The sequence below is a fragment of the Amphiura filiformis genome, chromosome 13, assembly GCF_039555335.1.
Source record: "Amphiura filiformis chromosome 13, Afil_fr2py, whole genome shotgun sequence".
NCBI lineage: Eukaryota > Metazoa > Echinodermata > Ophiuroidea > Amphilepidida > Amphiuridae > Amphiura > Amphiura filiformis.
Window position 1 is genome coordinate 25,418,633 of NC_092640.1, and position 18,052 is coordinate 25,436,684.

General features: G+C 36.3%; 1 protein-coding gene across 1 annotated transcript; it reads left to right on the forward strand.

The window, feature by feature from the left end:
- The first annotated feature begins 11,390 nt into the window (after nucleotides 1–11,390).
- Nucleotides 11,391–11,858, forward strand: LOC140167529 (probable myosin light chain kinase DDB_G0282429). Its single transcript, XM_072190833.1, has one exon. It carries the CDS (start codon nucleotides 11,391–11,393, stop codon nucleotides 11,856–11,858), a length of 468 nt encoding a protein of 155 aa, XP_072046934.1.
- Nucleotides 11,859–18,052: the final 6,194 nt, after the last annotated feature.

The following is an 18,052-nucleotide window of genomic DNA, read 5'->3' on the forward strand; positions in this document are numbered from 1 at the left end:
TTATTTTATGCGTTGGAAATGATTATGATTATCATTGATTTCAATACATAGTTTTAATTTTAAGACCATGTCAAGCCTCATCCACACCAGGCCATGAAAAGTGCGTGCATGGTGGATCCAACGTTGCATAATATGTATATTGCAGTCTTTCCTAAAATAATTAGAATGTGACTGTGCGACCAATTGGATGAACATATTGCGATGAGCAAATTGTGATGAACAAAATATGTAAATCGTCTAAAATATGTAAACGTGAAGACTGGGGATAGTTCGACGTCTAAAGCCCGCTACAGACTCCAAGTTTTCGACGTAGAATATTCGATGTAACATGTTTTCGTTATTTAATCTACACTCCTCAAAATAATTAAAGGATCAGTTGAATATAATCAACATTTTTGAAAACATTGGATATGATGATAATATTATTGATAATTGTGCTTGATCTTTCATTATATAACTTATTCCCTATTAAAGTTGTAAACACAATTCACTCATTACAATATTCGCCATCACCCACATCTTGAGGGGAGGGGGAAATGGAGGCTAAAACTTCGATTTTGAAGCCATTTTTCAAACGTCACCACGGTCAAGGTCAAGTCACATATTGAGATGGGTTTGTGTATGTGATGTGTGTTTGGGTCAATACGTCACATTAGTGGGTACAAGATGCCCTCAATTTATCCTCGGGGGTGGGGAAAGTCATTAATGTAACCGCACAAAAAGTGATCTCCCGGCCCCTTCCTCACATATCTGAGAATAGGGGTCATATATAATTGAGCTCCCTTAAATAGTGCAACGTAATGCATAAATGAATACTCTATTATGTTCTGTTGTTCTGTACCATTTAATGATCACGATTAAGACCCATACCCTCAGAGAAACGAGTAGGGGCCGAGTGGTCATCTTTTGTACGGTTACATTAATGACTTTCGACACCCCGGGGATTCATTGAGGGCATCTCATACCCACTAATGTGACGTATAGACCCACGCACACGTCACATACACACACCCCAATGTGACCTGACTTTGACTGTGGTGACCTTTAAAAAATGGATCCAAAATCGAAATTTTGGCCTCCATTTTCCTCCCTCCCCTCACGATGAGGGTGATGGCGGATATTTGTAATGAGTGAATTTTGTCTGCAGCTTCGGAAACAAGTGATGTAATGAAAGATCAAGCACATTAACAATAACCGTCATCACCCGATTCGACTTGACTATTGCGCCTGTTTTCAACGCGTGCGTACTCCGCGTCGTGCTCGGCGTTGCGTTGCAGACATCGCAGAGAACGATGCGTGTTATGCGTGTCAATGCTATTTTTACGCACCGGCGATAACTAGGGCCACAAAATAAAGAAAACAATGTTTGCTGAGCGCAAAAAAAACTACCCACACAGAATCAGGGTATTTTTTTTTTAACATTAGGCCTAAACAAGTGTTGGTTAAATTGGTTAATTCGTTTTAATAATATTTTGGCCTAAATGTTGGGTAAGCACTATATTATAGGCCTATTAAAGGTTATGTTTGAAGAACGTTTCATAACGAAACACACCACAACAAAATTAAAAACATGTTGTGAAAATGTTATTGCAGACATATATTATTTTGGCAACATTGTCCCAAATTAGAATATGTTTTGCAGCATGTGTTCAATGTTTTTGATTGTTATTTTAAAAATGTTTTAAGCATTTTGTGTTATTGGGTCAAGACCTACCACGTACACTGAATTCATAATGCATGCGATACAGACAACACCATCAAAACTATTCCGTTTCAAAAAGGGTCATACATTAAATTATGATATCATAATTAGCCAAACGTTTTTCTACACCAAAAAAGTTTTCCTCTCGGTAAACGGCACTAAGCATGCTATAATAAGTAGGCCTATGCCTATAATAATTGTAGGCCTATTATAGTCAAACACTTCCGCCCATGGTGTCAAACGCTTTAACATGTTTAATAAAATAATCCTCTTTTTGGTCATTGGAGTCAGGAGAACATAAAGCTGAAAATTCCTCACTTTGTGTAACTTAATAGGCCTAACATCTTTGCAAAATGGCTGTCTTTCTTACACCTGTTTGTGACCAAAATACACCAAATTAGAATTAGGCTAAGAATTTTAAGGCTTGATTTATAAGTCTTTTAGTCGACATCATATTGTTCCTGGACACTTCTTAGCCTAAGAAGTATCTTAGGTAACTTTTTTTTACAGTGAAAACTTTCCTGCGTAAACAGACAATTCGTTTTTTGTGGCCATATGCGTAAACGAACGCTGATCCGGCATCAGATCGCGCTTGTATACCAACGCGTTGGTACGCACCAAAATATCCATGTACGCAATTAACTACACATGGGGTCGCAGAAAAAAGGCTTTTTTGACCTATTTTGGTCAATTTACGCGAAAACAAGGTCCGGTACCCCTTTTTTTTGCGCGATTTTACAGAGCTTTTTGTTTTCATAACATATATAAAATTAAAAAATTTTGTCTCGACAATTTTTTATACAACGCAAAAGGTGGTATATTTTGGGCAAATTGCTGATTTTGCCATTGAAGTGTACAGAGATTTTTGGAAATGTACACCTCTTTTAAAACGGCTGTAGCTCAAAAGTGAGGTCCGGCACCCCCTGTTTTTTTTCCTGATTTATTATCTACACATATTAATGTACAAAATATGTCAATTTAAAAAAATTTGGTCGATAGGTTTAGTAACGACGGTAAAACCTTAACTCTTTTGAGTATATTCCCATTCTATATCCAGTAAAGTTCTAGCGAAATTGTACAAAATAATGAGACGTTGATGTGTCTAATGCACGAGCCCCGAAGGGGGGAGTGCATTACAGGCATCATCATCTCAGCACAAGTGCATTATTTTGTACAATTTTCTTTTAAGAAATTTTTCATACACGAGAAAAAAATTCCAGAAAATTCCACTAAAAATAGCAGAAATAATCAGTAGTAGTTGGCCAATTCTCGCTATTCGCAATAAGGGCGCCGCCAGCGGTTTGCGATGTAATTGTGATGTATCATGGGAAAATCGTGATGTATCATGGGAAAAGGTCGACATCCAAGTCCGCGCATACGAATATTACCATGCAATTACATAGGAACATGTGACAATATTTTTAGTTTGTCAATATAACGGTATTACACGCAAATCGATAGAGAAAAATTAATTGTGCACATTTCAAATCACATTATTAAGTATTATTGAGTATCGATTCGCGTGTAACACCTTTATTTTGACAAACTAAAAAATATTGTCACGTGTTCCTATGTAATAGCATGGTAATATTCGTATTGCGCGGACTTGGATGTCGACCTTTTCCCATGATACATCACGATTTTCCCATGATACATCACGATTACATCGCAAACTGCTGGCGGCGCCCTTATTGCGAATAGCGAGAATTAAGAAACTTTGTATGCGTTATATAAACACAATCAATGTATGTTTAGGATTTTTCTAACGCTTGCTCTGATTGGTTCTCGCTATCAAAAAGTGTATGAAAGGTTACTAAATAGTACTGAGTGTTGATGCGTGGGGGTTGTACATTAGACGCATCAACATCTGAGTACGCGTGCATTATTTTGTATAATTTCTCTCCCAACAAGTGACACACATTTATTAACCTATAATTGATTTTTAGGAATTTGATACGTAGTGTTTAGCTTCTAAACATGTTTACAAATTGAAGGCAAGAATGTGTTCAATCACAGATATTGGAACGGTAAACACAGTTTAGTTTAGTTTCATAATTGTCTTTAGTATGCTATTCAAGTTCATGTATTTATATTCATTTTTGAAAAAATACCTGTAAATATGAGAAACATGTCAAATTATTCAAATGTTGCGTAGTTCATTTGAATAATACACTAAGCCAAAAAAGAAACTTAAAATTTTTCACAAGGTCATATAAAGCTGCAAAATGAACCAAAGTTACACACAGGATTACTCCAATACTCTACTCTTAAACATAATGTCAGTAATCAATCAGTTGTCCAAATGACACAACAGCAAATTGCACTGACATAGAACAGCTTCCTGGACCATATTCACAGCCCAATAAATGGCACCCAGCACAAGAAATCTGTGAGTAAGTGGAATAGTGTAGAACAAGACCTGTTTCTTGAAGAAAGTGCGTGAAAAGTAGATATCAGCCCCGTTCCACACTATTCCACTTACTCTTTGGAAATTGTCATCTTATACGCATTCTCACAGATTTCTTGTGCTGGGTGCCAATTATTGGGCTGTGAATGTTGTCCAGGAAGCTGTCCAATGTCAGTGTATATTGCTGTTGTGTCAGTTGCACAACTGCTTGGTTACTGACATGTTTAGAGCAGAGTATTGAAGTAATCCTGTGTGTAATTTTGGTTCAATTTGATACACAGGATTTTAAGATATGACATTTTGGCTTAGAGTACTTAAAAGCATTGTTAAAGAACGATGCATAACCATTGATATTGTGTTATTCATTGATATTTTGATGAAGAAACAAAGAACAATATATACTACTGATACCGTATTGTGATACTCAATGTTTGCTCATTTTATATGATACTCATTGATATTTTGTTGAAACAATTAAAAACAATGCATACCCTACTGATATTGTGATGCTCATTGTTTAAAATGTTGTGATGGTCATTATAGTTAGCTATATAATATCCAAATTGACTAGAATATCCAATAATCTGAAATATCCTATTAATAATATCTATTTATCTGAATATCCATAATATTCTTAATAATATCTAAAATATCTAAATGGTCCTAAATTAGCCATAATAATATCATAATTATCTCAAATATCCAAATTATCCTAATATATGGAAATATTTGAAATATAAAAAAATATCCATCATAGCCTTGATAATATCCAAATTATCTATTAATATCCAAATATCTAAAATATCAATATAGGTGCAGCTATTATCCAAATTATCCATATCTTTTACTAATATTCAAATATCTAAATAGCTTTTAAGGTGGTACTACACCCCTGGCCAATTTTGTGCCTATTTTTGCATTTTTCTCAAAAATTATAGAGCATTGGTGACAAATAAGATATGTATATTATAGGGGCAAGGACTACAACTACTGCACTGAAAATGTTATTTCAGCACAGACAACAATTGTGGAGTTACAGTCAAAAATGAGGGAAACCCTACCAGTCTACCAGCCAAAAAGACTGGACAATTGCGATTTTACACCATAAAAGGACAAAAGAAGATGCAATTATGGTTGAAAATCTGCCCGTGGATCGAGCTGTCCCAGTAAAAGTGGATGGGACACTCTGATCCCTTCTCCGGCCGAATACACCACTGTCCAGGTGTATATGAGGGATCATTGGACAGTTGTAAAGGGGCCATTGAAAACATGCTCCCATGTGCATTATTTTGGCAATTTTTAAATTTATATTTAGGCATCTGTGGACTGTTTGTGACTTTCAAGCGAAAGACCCTGGTTTTTGAACACATATCTTCTCACCCAATGACCTCATAATCGGTTCTAAAGTCCATATCTCACCTTTTTTAGGATCTTTGCCCAATGCCCCCATATCTTTATATTTTGTCTCGTCGAATGCCCGATACTTCGGACAGCACAGCCTTGCACCTATATCTATTTCATATTGAAATTCTCGGGGTGTTCCCCTTTGTCATCCCGTCGCTTTACTTTACGTCACTGAGTAGATTCATACTGACCCTTAAGTGCCATACAGACTCCAAATATTCAACGTAGAATATTCGTTCAACAAGTATTCGTTATTCAATTGATTTCAATTCATTTTTATCTTCTAACGAATGTGTGTTGACGAAAAATCAGTTTTATGTTATGTCGAATATCTGGTGGAAATTATATTATCGATTTTACGTCATCAAACATTCGTTAGTATTGGAAATAGATTAAATAACGAAGACATGTTGCATCGAATATTCTACATCCATTAAAAACTCTTTAGCGGCCCTTAGATGTTCGTATTTGGAATAGTAGTTGCGAAAAACTGTGGGACGTTGTTTAAAAAATGGTATAGCATTATAGACGAATCTAATTTCAAGCATTCCTACACCTCAATGGCAGCCATAGCAGGGTCCCCGTTAGGTCCATCACTTGCACCTGAAATGTGAAATGATGCGGCCTTGGCGGGGATTTTAAACTGCATTCCATCACCCGTGCCACACGTAGACAAAAGAATGATGAAAGTTTACAACACAACACACTATAACATCGATTTTTAAGCGGCTTTAAACCACCCAATTGGGCAGTTACAACACCGGTTTGGTGCGGAGGGGACCCAGTAATGACCGAATGAATTCTAACCACCACTTGGCTCGTAGGAATCGATCCTGGGATTCATGGGACTTAAAAATCCAGCGAGGGATGAGTTGCGAATGTACAACATTAAATGAGGATGTTCTCGCCTTTAAAATAAAGGTAGACCTCCTTTCGTCATTTGTTTAAACAACACCAGATATTAGATGTAAATCAGGAGTCATTATTGTTATCATATCTGACGTAGTCCCAGGCCAAGAGCATACTACCTGTGAGTGACTTATTAATTTTATTAATAACAAAATACAAACAATATAGGACCGGATCACACTGAACACTCGGTCGATCGGGTATACCTAGGTTTGAATAATCAAGCAAGTGTTTTACAATATCTAAAATAATACAGATTTCGCTTTCTTCTTCTATTTCAATTTTAATTAAAAACTCTTCCCACTTTGCAATTGTATGTAGTAACACGTACATCATGGAGAGATACACGGGAATGAAGGAAATAGGCAAAGGTGCATTTGGGACTGTATACACCGCGATGGATAAACTTACCAATGAAACTCACGCACTGAAGGAACTGAACGCAGAAGCCGAGAAGATCTTGCCTGAAATAGGGGCACTCATGAAAGTGAAACCACACCTCGGGGTGGTGAAATTCAAAGGTATGTTTAACACAGAGGATGGCACCACCATGATTACGATGGAATACTGCAGTGGCGGGAATCTTGATACCTTTTGGAAGAGAGGAGAAAAGCCCAATCTGGAAGTAAAGCATTCTTTCATGAAGGAAATTTCGGAAGCAGTCAGTCATCTTCATCAGTGTAAGATAGTTCACCGGGATATTAAACCTGAGAACATACTGATAGCACCCGATGGAAAAGGAAAATATCACCCTAAGCTTGCCGATTTCGGATTGGCAAAAATGACTGATAGCACTGATCTGAAGGATCAATATATGTCGACGATGGCCGGTACCAAGTTCTTTATGGCACCCGAGGTGCCAACTGGACACTATAATGAAAAGGCTGACGTGTTCTCAATGGGAGTCCTCTTCCGTGCTATGCTGTTTGACCGGTATGTCAAATTGGGTAGTCAAAATGTTCTAGCCGATTGTTACTACGCTGGTGGAGTTCACCCAGTCGCGTGGGGTGAAGCTTTGAGCCGTGATCGCAATTTAACGAAGCAACTGCAAATTAATCCGCGACAGATGAAAAACTTTCGCGCTAGGAACATTCTAGATGCAATGCTCGACCCAGAATACGTTTCTCGGCCAACAGCGAAGGACGTAGCAGAAACAATCAAAACTCTCAAACCTGAAGATTTTTACGTTGACATCGGTAAGGTCCTTCAACGAGCGCAAACGATGCCAGCGACTAGTGGTGTAGACCTACCTGATGTACCCATTCAAAAAGTCAGAGAGCTAAATCTGAGTGAGGGTGCCAGTGCAAATCCAGGTGATTACGCGCAGGAGTTAACGCAGTCCATGTCTCGCATACGACAGTCCCAAGTACGTCAACCATCCCGACATACAGCACCACTTACCAGATCTGTAGCCTTCGATGACTATTCGGCAACTTCGAAGAGCGCTGGTTCGAGTCCGATGGGGATCAGTAAGGCAGAACTGACGCGATCGAAGCAATTGATAGCTCAGTGGGAATCTTCGTTCCAAACTAACCCGTGGCAGAAGAAACAAATGCAATCTAAAGCGAGTATCCTGACTAAATCTCTCGATAAGATTGAGCGCGGCGGGTCATTGAATGAAGATGAAATGAGGAGCTTTGATTCGGCGTGGAGTAGTATGGAAGAATATATGCAGGAGGAGGAACACGACAGTCTGTTTGACTGAACAGTGCAGAACTACATCACCATTTACCCGAGACTCGAATTATTATGCTAAACACTTCCGTGAACATGGTGAATGTTAATACATCTGTACTTAATCCTATGTAAAATATAATTTTTTTATAAATAATCGTGTGAAATTTATACAAACCATGTAACATTAACATGTGTAACTAAAAGAATTGTATACAACGAAATATGGTGTCTAGGTTAACACATGTGGAGTATTTTTAACATTAAGTTTCTCTTTGCTTATATATAAGCCTTTGTAGTATTGTACAAAGAGGCATATTGTCAAGCTATGTGCTATTTTTTTTTGCTATGCGTGTACATGCGTATGTGGGATTGTTTTGTTTTAGCCCATTTTTCCTTTCTCTTTTGTTGCAATTGTGGGTGTTTTTTTCGCCACTAGTTCCATCCCCATTTAATCAGAGTCTGATGAGTTTATGGCAAAATAAGTTATATAATAATTTTCTATATACTTTCCTTCGAAGGTTGATACCAAATTTGATATCAAAAGTTTAATCATCGTGAGCATAGGAACCGTTGTTTGGAAATTCGTGGCGACGTTTTAATTTGGCTGTGTTTAGTTTGATCGCGTTTGGTCACATAAACCAGAGAAGTAAGAATAGACTCCGCAGACTACTGCAGACTATTTGTAAACAGATAAAGTCCTAGTATCACCGGGCAGTATCACCCGTTAATGAGGGCCGATCATGCCATTCCATAAGCTTCCATAAATGCGACATACAAAACTGATACGCACATACAGCTACATACCGTTTATTTTCACGGTCAATCGCGTGAACGCTAATAAGACATGCAAGTTGATGCAACGCTCTATCGGCCCTCATGAATATGCGAGAATTCACAGCATACAAAGCATGGGGACTTTGGCTGTCACGAATAGTCTGTAGTAGTCTGTGGTAGATTCACTTCACTGGCTCACATTGTAGACATTGCTAAAATACTCCTAATTTAATCTATAATGATATGAATGATAAAGTCATTGTCTGTATGAAATTTTATAATATCAGAATGTTGTACTTTGGAATTATCCGATGGAATAAATAATGCACTTTTAACCACTGTGTGGGGCAATTGTTGCGGTACACCTCTGCCGTGTGGAGTTTCAAGTTCAATGCCAAATATTAAACTTATTAGTCACATAAAAAAGGAAGTAATTCCTCCATGCAAAGTATGAAATGAACTATGAACATTTCCGTTACATAAATAATTTTTTTAAAAACGTCAAAATCCAAAAACTGTATCCAATAACAAAGTCAATGAAGATGATGAAATATGTAATATAAAGCATATGGTAAACTTGAAAGACATAATTATTATGTAGGCTCTTTCTATATATAACGTGCTTATGCTTAATGTACTAGTACATTATGAATTATGATATGTGCAATGTATTTAACCGTAATAGCAAAATAATAACGCAACTCATTACTTTCATTAGCAATTCATTTTTTTTTGTTTAAAAATAGGCTGTTATGTATATTACATCATTAAACGATTTTTGTGAAGGAAGGATAGCATAGTTAGGGACCGATTAATATTTATGCCAGATTGGGAGAATGATGGAATTCAAAATTTTACTATTTTCTCCTGCTTTAAAAGATTAAAGGGGCATTATGAGATTTCACAAAAATTGCGCCCTCAATTTTGGTCAAAGTCCAGTTTTAAATTTGTATGCAATCAATGCAATGTTTGTCCACACACTAATCAGCATCTAAAATAGTTAAGCTTAAAGCCATATTATAACATTTCTGTAAAAATAGATTAGTATTTATTTTCCATAAAATGTTAGCTTTTACTGTCAGATATGTCCCTTTTAATTTTGAGCCGAACAAGTGAGGTAAAGCATAGAAAAAAGGAATTTAGTACTAGCGCCCATGCATGTTACTCCCGCGGTTGTAATACGGTACGATCCTCGGGGTGTGTGTGTGTATGTGTATCCCGCACGCCGTGTACGTACTGTGCATACGTGTTCGACTAATATTTCCATCGTAATATATAATAAAACGCCGGTTCCATCGTTTTATTCAAAATCTCAGATTTTGATAAAACTACAGCACCTAAAGTCTTGATTTTTTTAGATTATCTTTATTGACTATTTAAAGTACATTAAAATTGTGTAAAAACCAGAATTTAAATTTTTTTGAGGGCGTTCTCCTCAGCAAATGTTATAATATGGCTTTAAATCAGCATCTTTCATGTAAAACTTGACGATTTTGTAATGAATGTCATTCATTCCCTCACACAGTTCTAGGTATATAAGAGATAAGTTTAACACAGCGCTCCCAATGTGTCTTATTTTCAATTTGATAGCTGTTTTGGTTTTAGTCATAATGTTTTAATAACATTTAAATGTCGGGTAATAATAGGTCATGAAAACGTTTTTAAAACGTTTATGTCAAAAACTACAACATTTTAAAAAGTTGTCAAAATGCATGCTGTTGTAAAAATTTTGGTAAACAGTTTTGCTCGGTCAATGTGAACTTTTAATAATTTGCCATAAAATATTATATTGCGAATTTAAAAAAAATCAAAATTATTTGATATCAGGACATTCCTCGTATTCAGAATTAATTTGGTGTGTCTGATGTGTTCTCTGGTCCCACAAAAATACTCTGCAAAGGTGGGTGACCGAGCCCTTAAATAACATTATGTTAGAATGTTTTGCAGCAAGTTTCAAAAGTGTTTTTGAATGTTATTAAAACGTTATATAAAAAATATCCTCTTTATAACATCGACTTCAGCCAGGAAGACCCCCCCCCCCCAAACTGTCCGTCTGGTAAAAGGGGTGGGGGTACATTACTCCCTTCCCCGGACTAATACTGACCATGTTATCCAGGGGCATATGAGGGGTCATTTGACAGAATGATGTCAGAGAGGCAATTACCCCGACTGCCCATCATTCAGATTCGCCCTCTCTTATTTGTTAAAACCAGAGAATTAATTCCGTAAATGCACAATTTGTTTTGAGTGTATTTGTCATATAATTGGCGTAGTCCCAGGTCAACAATGATTGCCTAGCCCTATAACTTATTAATTTTATTAATAATAAAGGATAAGATGCCAATGAACCACACTGAACATCCAACCGACCGGGTATCCAACGTATAAATATATATTAGCAAGAAAGGAGTTTTACACTATTATGGCATACACCTATTTTAAATAATTCTGGTGTCGATTTGTTCTACTTTCATTACTCAACCATACCTATACTGTTCTCGTCATAATACCTGCATCATGGAACGATACACAGAAAAGGAAGAAATTGGCAAGGGTGCATTTGGGACGGTATACATTGCGACGGATAAAGTTACCGGCGAACTTCATGCATTGAAGGAACTGAACACAGAAGCCAAGAAGATCTTGCCTGAGCTAGGAGCACTGATGAAAGTGAAACCACACCCTGGAGTGGTGAAATTCAAGGGAATGTTTATAACAGACGAAGGCTCAACCATGCTTACGATGGAATATTGCAGTGGTGGGAATCTTGATACCTTTTGGCAGAGAGAGAAGCCCAATCTGGAAATAAAACATTCGTTCATGAAAGAAATTTCGGAGGCTCTTAACCACCTTCATCAGAATGGGATAGTTCACCGGGATATTAAACCTGAGAACATTTTGGTAGCACCTGATGAACATGGGGGAAACCACCCTAAGCTTGCCGATTTTGGCCAGGCAAAATGGTTGACGGTCAAGCAGATCTGACGACGGAGGCCGGTACCAAATTATTTGTAGCACCTGAGGTATTGGAAGGTAAATATAATGAAAAGGCTGACGTGTTCTCAATGGGAGTCGTCTTCCGCGCCATGCTCTTTGACCGGTATGTCAAATTGGGTGACCAAGATTTTTTATGCGATTGTTACTACTCGGAAGGAGTCTATCCGCTTGGCTGGGGCGTAGCTTTGAGCTGTAATCGGGATTTAACGAAGCAGCTGCAAATTAGTGCTCTACAGATGACAAACTTTCGCGCTAGAATCATTCTAGATGCAATGCTCCACCCAGAGTACGTTTCTCGGCCAACAGCAAAGGACGTAGCAGATATAATCAAAAGTCTCAAACCAGAAGATTTTTACATTGACAAGATCATTCAACGATCGCAATCGATGCCAACTATTGGCGACCAAGTACCCATTCAGCAAGTTAGCGAGCTAAATCTGAGTGAGGGTGCCAGTGCGAATCCAGGTGATTACGCGCAACAGTTGACGCATTCCATCCATCGCATACAACAGTCACAAGAACGTCAGCCATCGCGTCATACAACACCACGCCGTAGACCTGCTTCTTCGGAGAGCGCTGGTTCAAGTCAGATGGGACCCAGTAGGCCTGCGACAGAAGTCACGCAAACGAAGCAGTTGATTGCACTCTGGGAAACTAATTTTCAATCTAAGCCGTATCAGAAGAAACAAATTCAATCTAAAGCGAGTATCCTGACAAAGTCCCTAGATAAGATTGAACGATTTGGATCCTTGAATGAAGATGAAATGAAGATCTTTGAAGCGGCTTGGAGCAGTATGAAAGAATATATGCAAGAATAGACTGTCTCCAGATTTCAACCAAGGATTGATTATTACCATGTATATTATTGGATGAATGTAATACACAGAGAAACATCGTTACACAATTTATAGCCTACTATGTAAAAATAGAAACTGAATAATCATGTGAAATTTACATAAAACATGCTATTATTTTTACTCTGTCATGTCTGTGTTATACTTATGACTGTGCACTGTGCAGTACGGAACCTTGACTCTGTATAAATCAAATATGAGGATGCAGAAAAGACAGTATCAAAGATATTTACTTCTAAAAACATTAAAGCCATAAATGTACGATCTTATGAAATTAGTCAATTATTTTCAAACCTGATTTTTGTTTGTGTGTCACTTTACCTCGTTTTTCAAAAGATTTGACGAAAAGCATACGTCATGGCTTTAAGGTTACCATGTTTACGCTTGGTTTTGACAAATCTTGTCCTCGTAATTATTTGCTGCATTTTTGTTTCGAAATTTACACATTGTATGCCTAAAAATCTTTTAGCATCTCGAAGCTGTTACGTTAAGGGCTGGGGTATGAACGTTTAGACAGTATTTATTGTGGGACATTAGAGCACATCAGACATATCGAATTGCCTTCTGAATACGAAGAATGTCCTTCTGATATCAAATAATTTTGATTTTTTGAAATTTGCAATGTAATACACATTTTATGGCAAATCATTAAAAATTGATATTTTTGATATTTAACAGTACTTGAAGTAAACTTTATAAATCTGATGATTTATACTTAAAGTGTATGTAGGTGGGATGAAAAGCCGACGATCAATTGAAAATTTTGACCTTTCGTATTGAAGATATGGATTTTTTACCCAAAACACCAAAAAAAAAAAGGTCTTTTTGGGAAAAAATCCATATCTTCAATATAAAAGGTCAAAATTTTCAATTGATCGTCGGCTTTTCCTCCCAGCTACATACACTTTAAGAATATATCATTAGATTTATAAAATTTATTTCGAGGACTGTTATATATCAAAAATGTGAAAAATATCAAATTTTAATAATTTGTCATAAAATTTGTATTATATCGTGAATTTCAAAAATGAAAATTATTTGATATCAGAAAGACATGCTTCGTATTCAGAATGCAGTTCGATACGTCTGAGGTGCTCTCATATCCCACAAAAAATACTGTCGAAACGCCATAAACGCTCATTCTAGATCCCTTAAGGTATAGCCTATTATTTTGGACTGGTCGTAATAACCTATAGCTCATATAAAAATGTACTTTGTAAGTGTTTCAATGTTTGTTCAAGTTTTTGAGCATGACAATTGTTGGGAACATTGGGAAAGAGGCCAGAAAATTATGGGTGGGGAGAAGTATCGATTTATTTGCGATTTGTGTCACGAACCACCCAATCTATTCCTGATTTAGGGTACATGTCACCTCTTTTGCCACAACAATTTTATTTTGAGTGTGCGACTATAACGGCACACTATTACATTATTATTTCACATTATTTCTTTTAAGCACCAGCTATAGCACGCGCACATGCCTATCAAAATGTCATGAATAAGCTAAGGGAAACAATCATGTGTATTTTGTAAATATTATTTTTACTCTGTGTTATACTTATGACTGTGTAGTACTATACCTTGACTCTGTATAAATCAAATGAGGATGCAGAAAAGACAGTATCAAAGATATAATAAACATCAAAGTCATAATGTACGATCTGATAAAATTGGTCAATTATTTTCAAACCTGATTTTTTTGCTATATTTGAACTGTTCAAGTTGACCTCAAATGACCTTTTTTACACATGTCCCAACTTACAACTAAATGCACACAGAGATAGTTTACATAACGTTATATAAGCATAGAACCTCATAATAATTAAGTAAAATGTACCTCATGACTATTATGCAATATTTACTAAATTATGTAAAATTTTAATTAAGTAAACTAAAATTAATAAAAATAAGCTGTATGGTTGCCAACTTTTACGCAAACTTGCCGGTTGGAACGCGATTTTTCCAAAATAGAACACTGTCCTCGGGACTGAACCATCTGTTTCAATTTGTATAATTGCTAGATAATTCAACATTTAATGTAAGTATTATCACAATGTTGTACTTTGGAATTTTTCCCAAGATAATAGTTCAGTTTTCGCCAGCCCATTCGCGGGCTGGTATATATTTCTGGGATCGGGTCTGTTTGCTCAAGAGATTAACTCTTATTGGTAATTGGAATTTTTTTCAATTTTTTGCGGTGGAATTTTTAAAAATTATTGTAATTCGATTTGTCAGGAAAAGTAAGTATGTTTTGCCGTTTCAACGAATGAAAACGAGTGAGTATTACCAAAGTTATGTTTGAATTAATATGACTTTAAAAGTTTTAGGCCCGTTTTAGGTATAGGCCTAAAATGTAACAATAATAGTTAATATACAGCATCATATGGTCAGCAGAAGAAAAGTATGTCATTTCAGTGTCTTTGACCCGGGGTCCTTGACCACTGAACAGCGTGATATCATGTTGATAACAGATCTAAGAATCAAAATCTTCATCATATGGACCATATTGATGTCAAAGTAATTATCTATCCTATCCTGTGTCGTTTTATGGATAAAAATGACTCAAAATGCTATTGATGAAATAGTTGCTATCATAAACATCAGTTTTGCCTTTTCAACGGGAAAAATCCGATGCAAAATAAAGTTTTTAGGGCCTAGCTATAATATGGGCATAATTTATGCTTGTATAGGCCTATAGTATTGAACAATGTACCCATTTGACATGCACTTATAGATAAATAAATTGTCTTACTTTATTAATTTAATAACTTCTATGTTATAAATAAAATGACACATAACGTAAGTGAAGCTACTTTCTATCTTTTTTATTTGATTCATAAACTTACAGTCAAAACACACAAGAGTGAAGATTGCAGTGAGTAATCAGTCCTTTATGTTCTTGCCACCATCTATCATATAGTAAACTATACATTGCGAATTAATATCAAATTATTTTAAAATTAAAAATGTACATGTAAGGTGAGTTTATATTATGTTATATGGCGAATTAAAGGAGTATTTCGTGATCCTAGCATCCTCTTTTTATGACATTTTTCAGTAGATATCCACAAAAAAGCTTATTCTAAAAATTTCATTTGATTCCGATTTTGCCTTTACGAGTTATGCATGGTTATGTGTAGACAATGTGTTGCAATTTTGTTCTGGTATACCAGAACGAAATTCAAATTTCACGATTACTTTGCTAAACGAATTAATCTGCAAGAAATATTTTGTACATAAACATTATGTAGCCAGAGGTTTCCAGTGATATAAAAATCTCAACTTTTTTGAGAAAAGTTAGGGGATGATGCTGTGGATCACGAAATGCCCTTTTAACTAAAACCTGCAGTCAGTGCAGTGTAGTATTTGTGACGTGTATGGCAAGCCAAGGGGGCCAAAAGCGTGGAACAGCTACGCGTAGCTTCTTTCTCGTTACGAGCAGCTGTTTGACCAATCAAAATAGTCAAATTTAATCACGTGGTTGGGTCGTTAGCTGCGCGTAGTATAGTTATAGGTATCCTCTTTCACAATTATTATCTTGTAATTAATTTACGGAATTAGCATAGATAACGAACGGGTAAAGGAGGCCAAATCACAGCACGTGTCAAGAGAACATGTTGCTAATGCCTGGCTAAAATGACACAAAGCATATTTATTTAGTGTTTCCAAGTTTACACCGTGTTTAATAGCAAGTAACTTTATACTCGGGCTGTATTAGCGGTGCAGGGGATATGAAGGTCAAACAACAACAACTACTGATGTAAAGCGCTGTGTAAAGATATTGCAGGGAAAGCGATATCACATGCCACTGTGTAAATATGGAGAGAGTAAAATGGGTAATCAATTTTTTTCGGAACGGGGGGGTTCCTAAATTTACAAAAGTCGGCGTCAATAAATTGCGGCCCTAACTATTTCGGCATCAAAATGTTATGACCCCGACACCCACCACCGATACACCGTACCCCCTAGACAAGCTAAAATTGTATTGAAATCAGTCTTTTTGAATACAATAAACACACTATCTGTAGTCATCTTGTGACTCCCTACATTTTGTCATTATCAATTTATGACCCCCTCCCCTTATTTTTCTTTCCAAAAAGTATGACCCCTATATTTGGGATCCCTTCCGAAGAAAATGATAGCCCCTAAATATAGAACAATCATCATTCTGTTCAGATATTACTTTAATAGCACCTATACCATTTTTTGCTGATATACTACAGATATTTTCATTTACAAAAATTAACAACGTAATATTTGTGAGAGAGGATGTTTACATCAGCTCCACGTGTTTAAAACCGCGAATCTGATTGGTTAATAAGCTGCACGTAACGAGAAAGAAGCTGCGCGTAGCTAGTCCCACGTTCTGAGCCGCTTAGCTTGCCATAGACGTGGTATATATCGAAAGCAGACACTTTTGGGCAGGATCGTAAATGGAGAAATAGCCAAAAATCTACCCGGGGTGATTTTTTCACGATTTGGGTTTATGATGTTATTAATGTTTAAAATATTGTCTGATCGTTTCAGACCGGAATATAACTGGCATCTTGTATTTTTGAGACATTTTTCAAGGTAATTCCTACTCTCAATATTGTCAATAATATTTTTAAAGGCAGCTTATCTATTATTAATATTAAAGGCCCATTCAGTGATTTGCTCATCCGGACGATCGTAAAAATCATCAAAATTTTGGTACCGTACCTTTGTTATTACATAGATGTGCTAAGTCTGCGAATGGTTCAGCCGAAAGCCGTGTAGGCCTATTTAAGACAAAATAAGACATTTTACACGAATTTGATTTTTAGATACTGACAGTATCTAAAATTAGCTACAAGTATTTGAATGGCGGGGCTTGAACTTCGTCAGTACTGCTGTTTTCTTCATTTTTTGCCAAATTTGGCATTTCAAAAATACCAAATGACAATTTGAATGACTTAGGCCTATCCTTCTCTTTTAAGCAATTTATAAACAATTTTAATTTTTTTACTCTTGCGCTGGGATCACTGAATGGGTCTTTAAGAAATGTGGCGTATCATGTCAAAAACAGACATCTTTTGGACAGCTTATAAATTTGGAGGCTTTCACATAAAGAGCTATTTTGCTCCACAACGCCGTTTTCCCCAATAAAATCGGACATTCCTAAGCGAAGATATTGAGTTCGTAAGTTATGGTATTAAAAATTGGAAATTGAAATATCGTGGGTAAAAAGCTGAAAAGACAAATAAAACCAGAACAGAACAATTTAGAGAACAATAATGAATTAATAATAATGAACAATAATGAATTAAAGAGTTGACAGGAGATTAGGAGTTAATGTTTTCTGCAGTT

Excerpts from the sequence above, each read along its gene's own strand:
- LOC140167529 (XM_072190833.1), top strand. The coding sequence starts at position 11,391 with ATGGAACGATACACAGAAAAGGAAGAAATTGGCAAGGGTGCATTTGGG.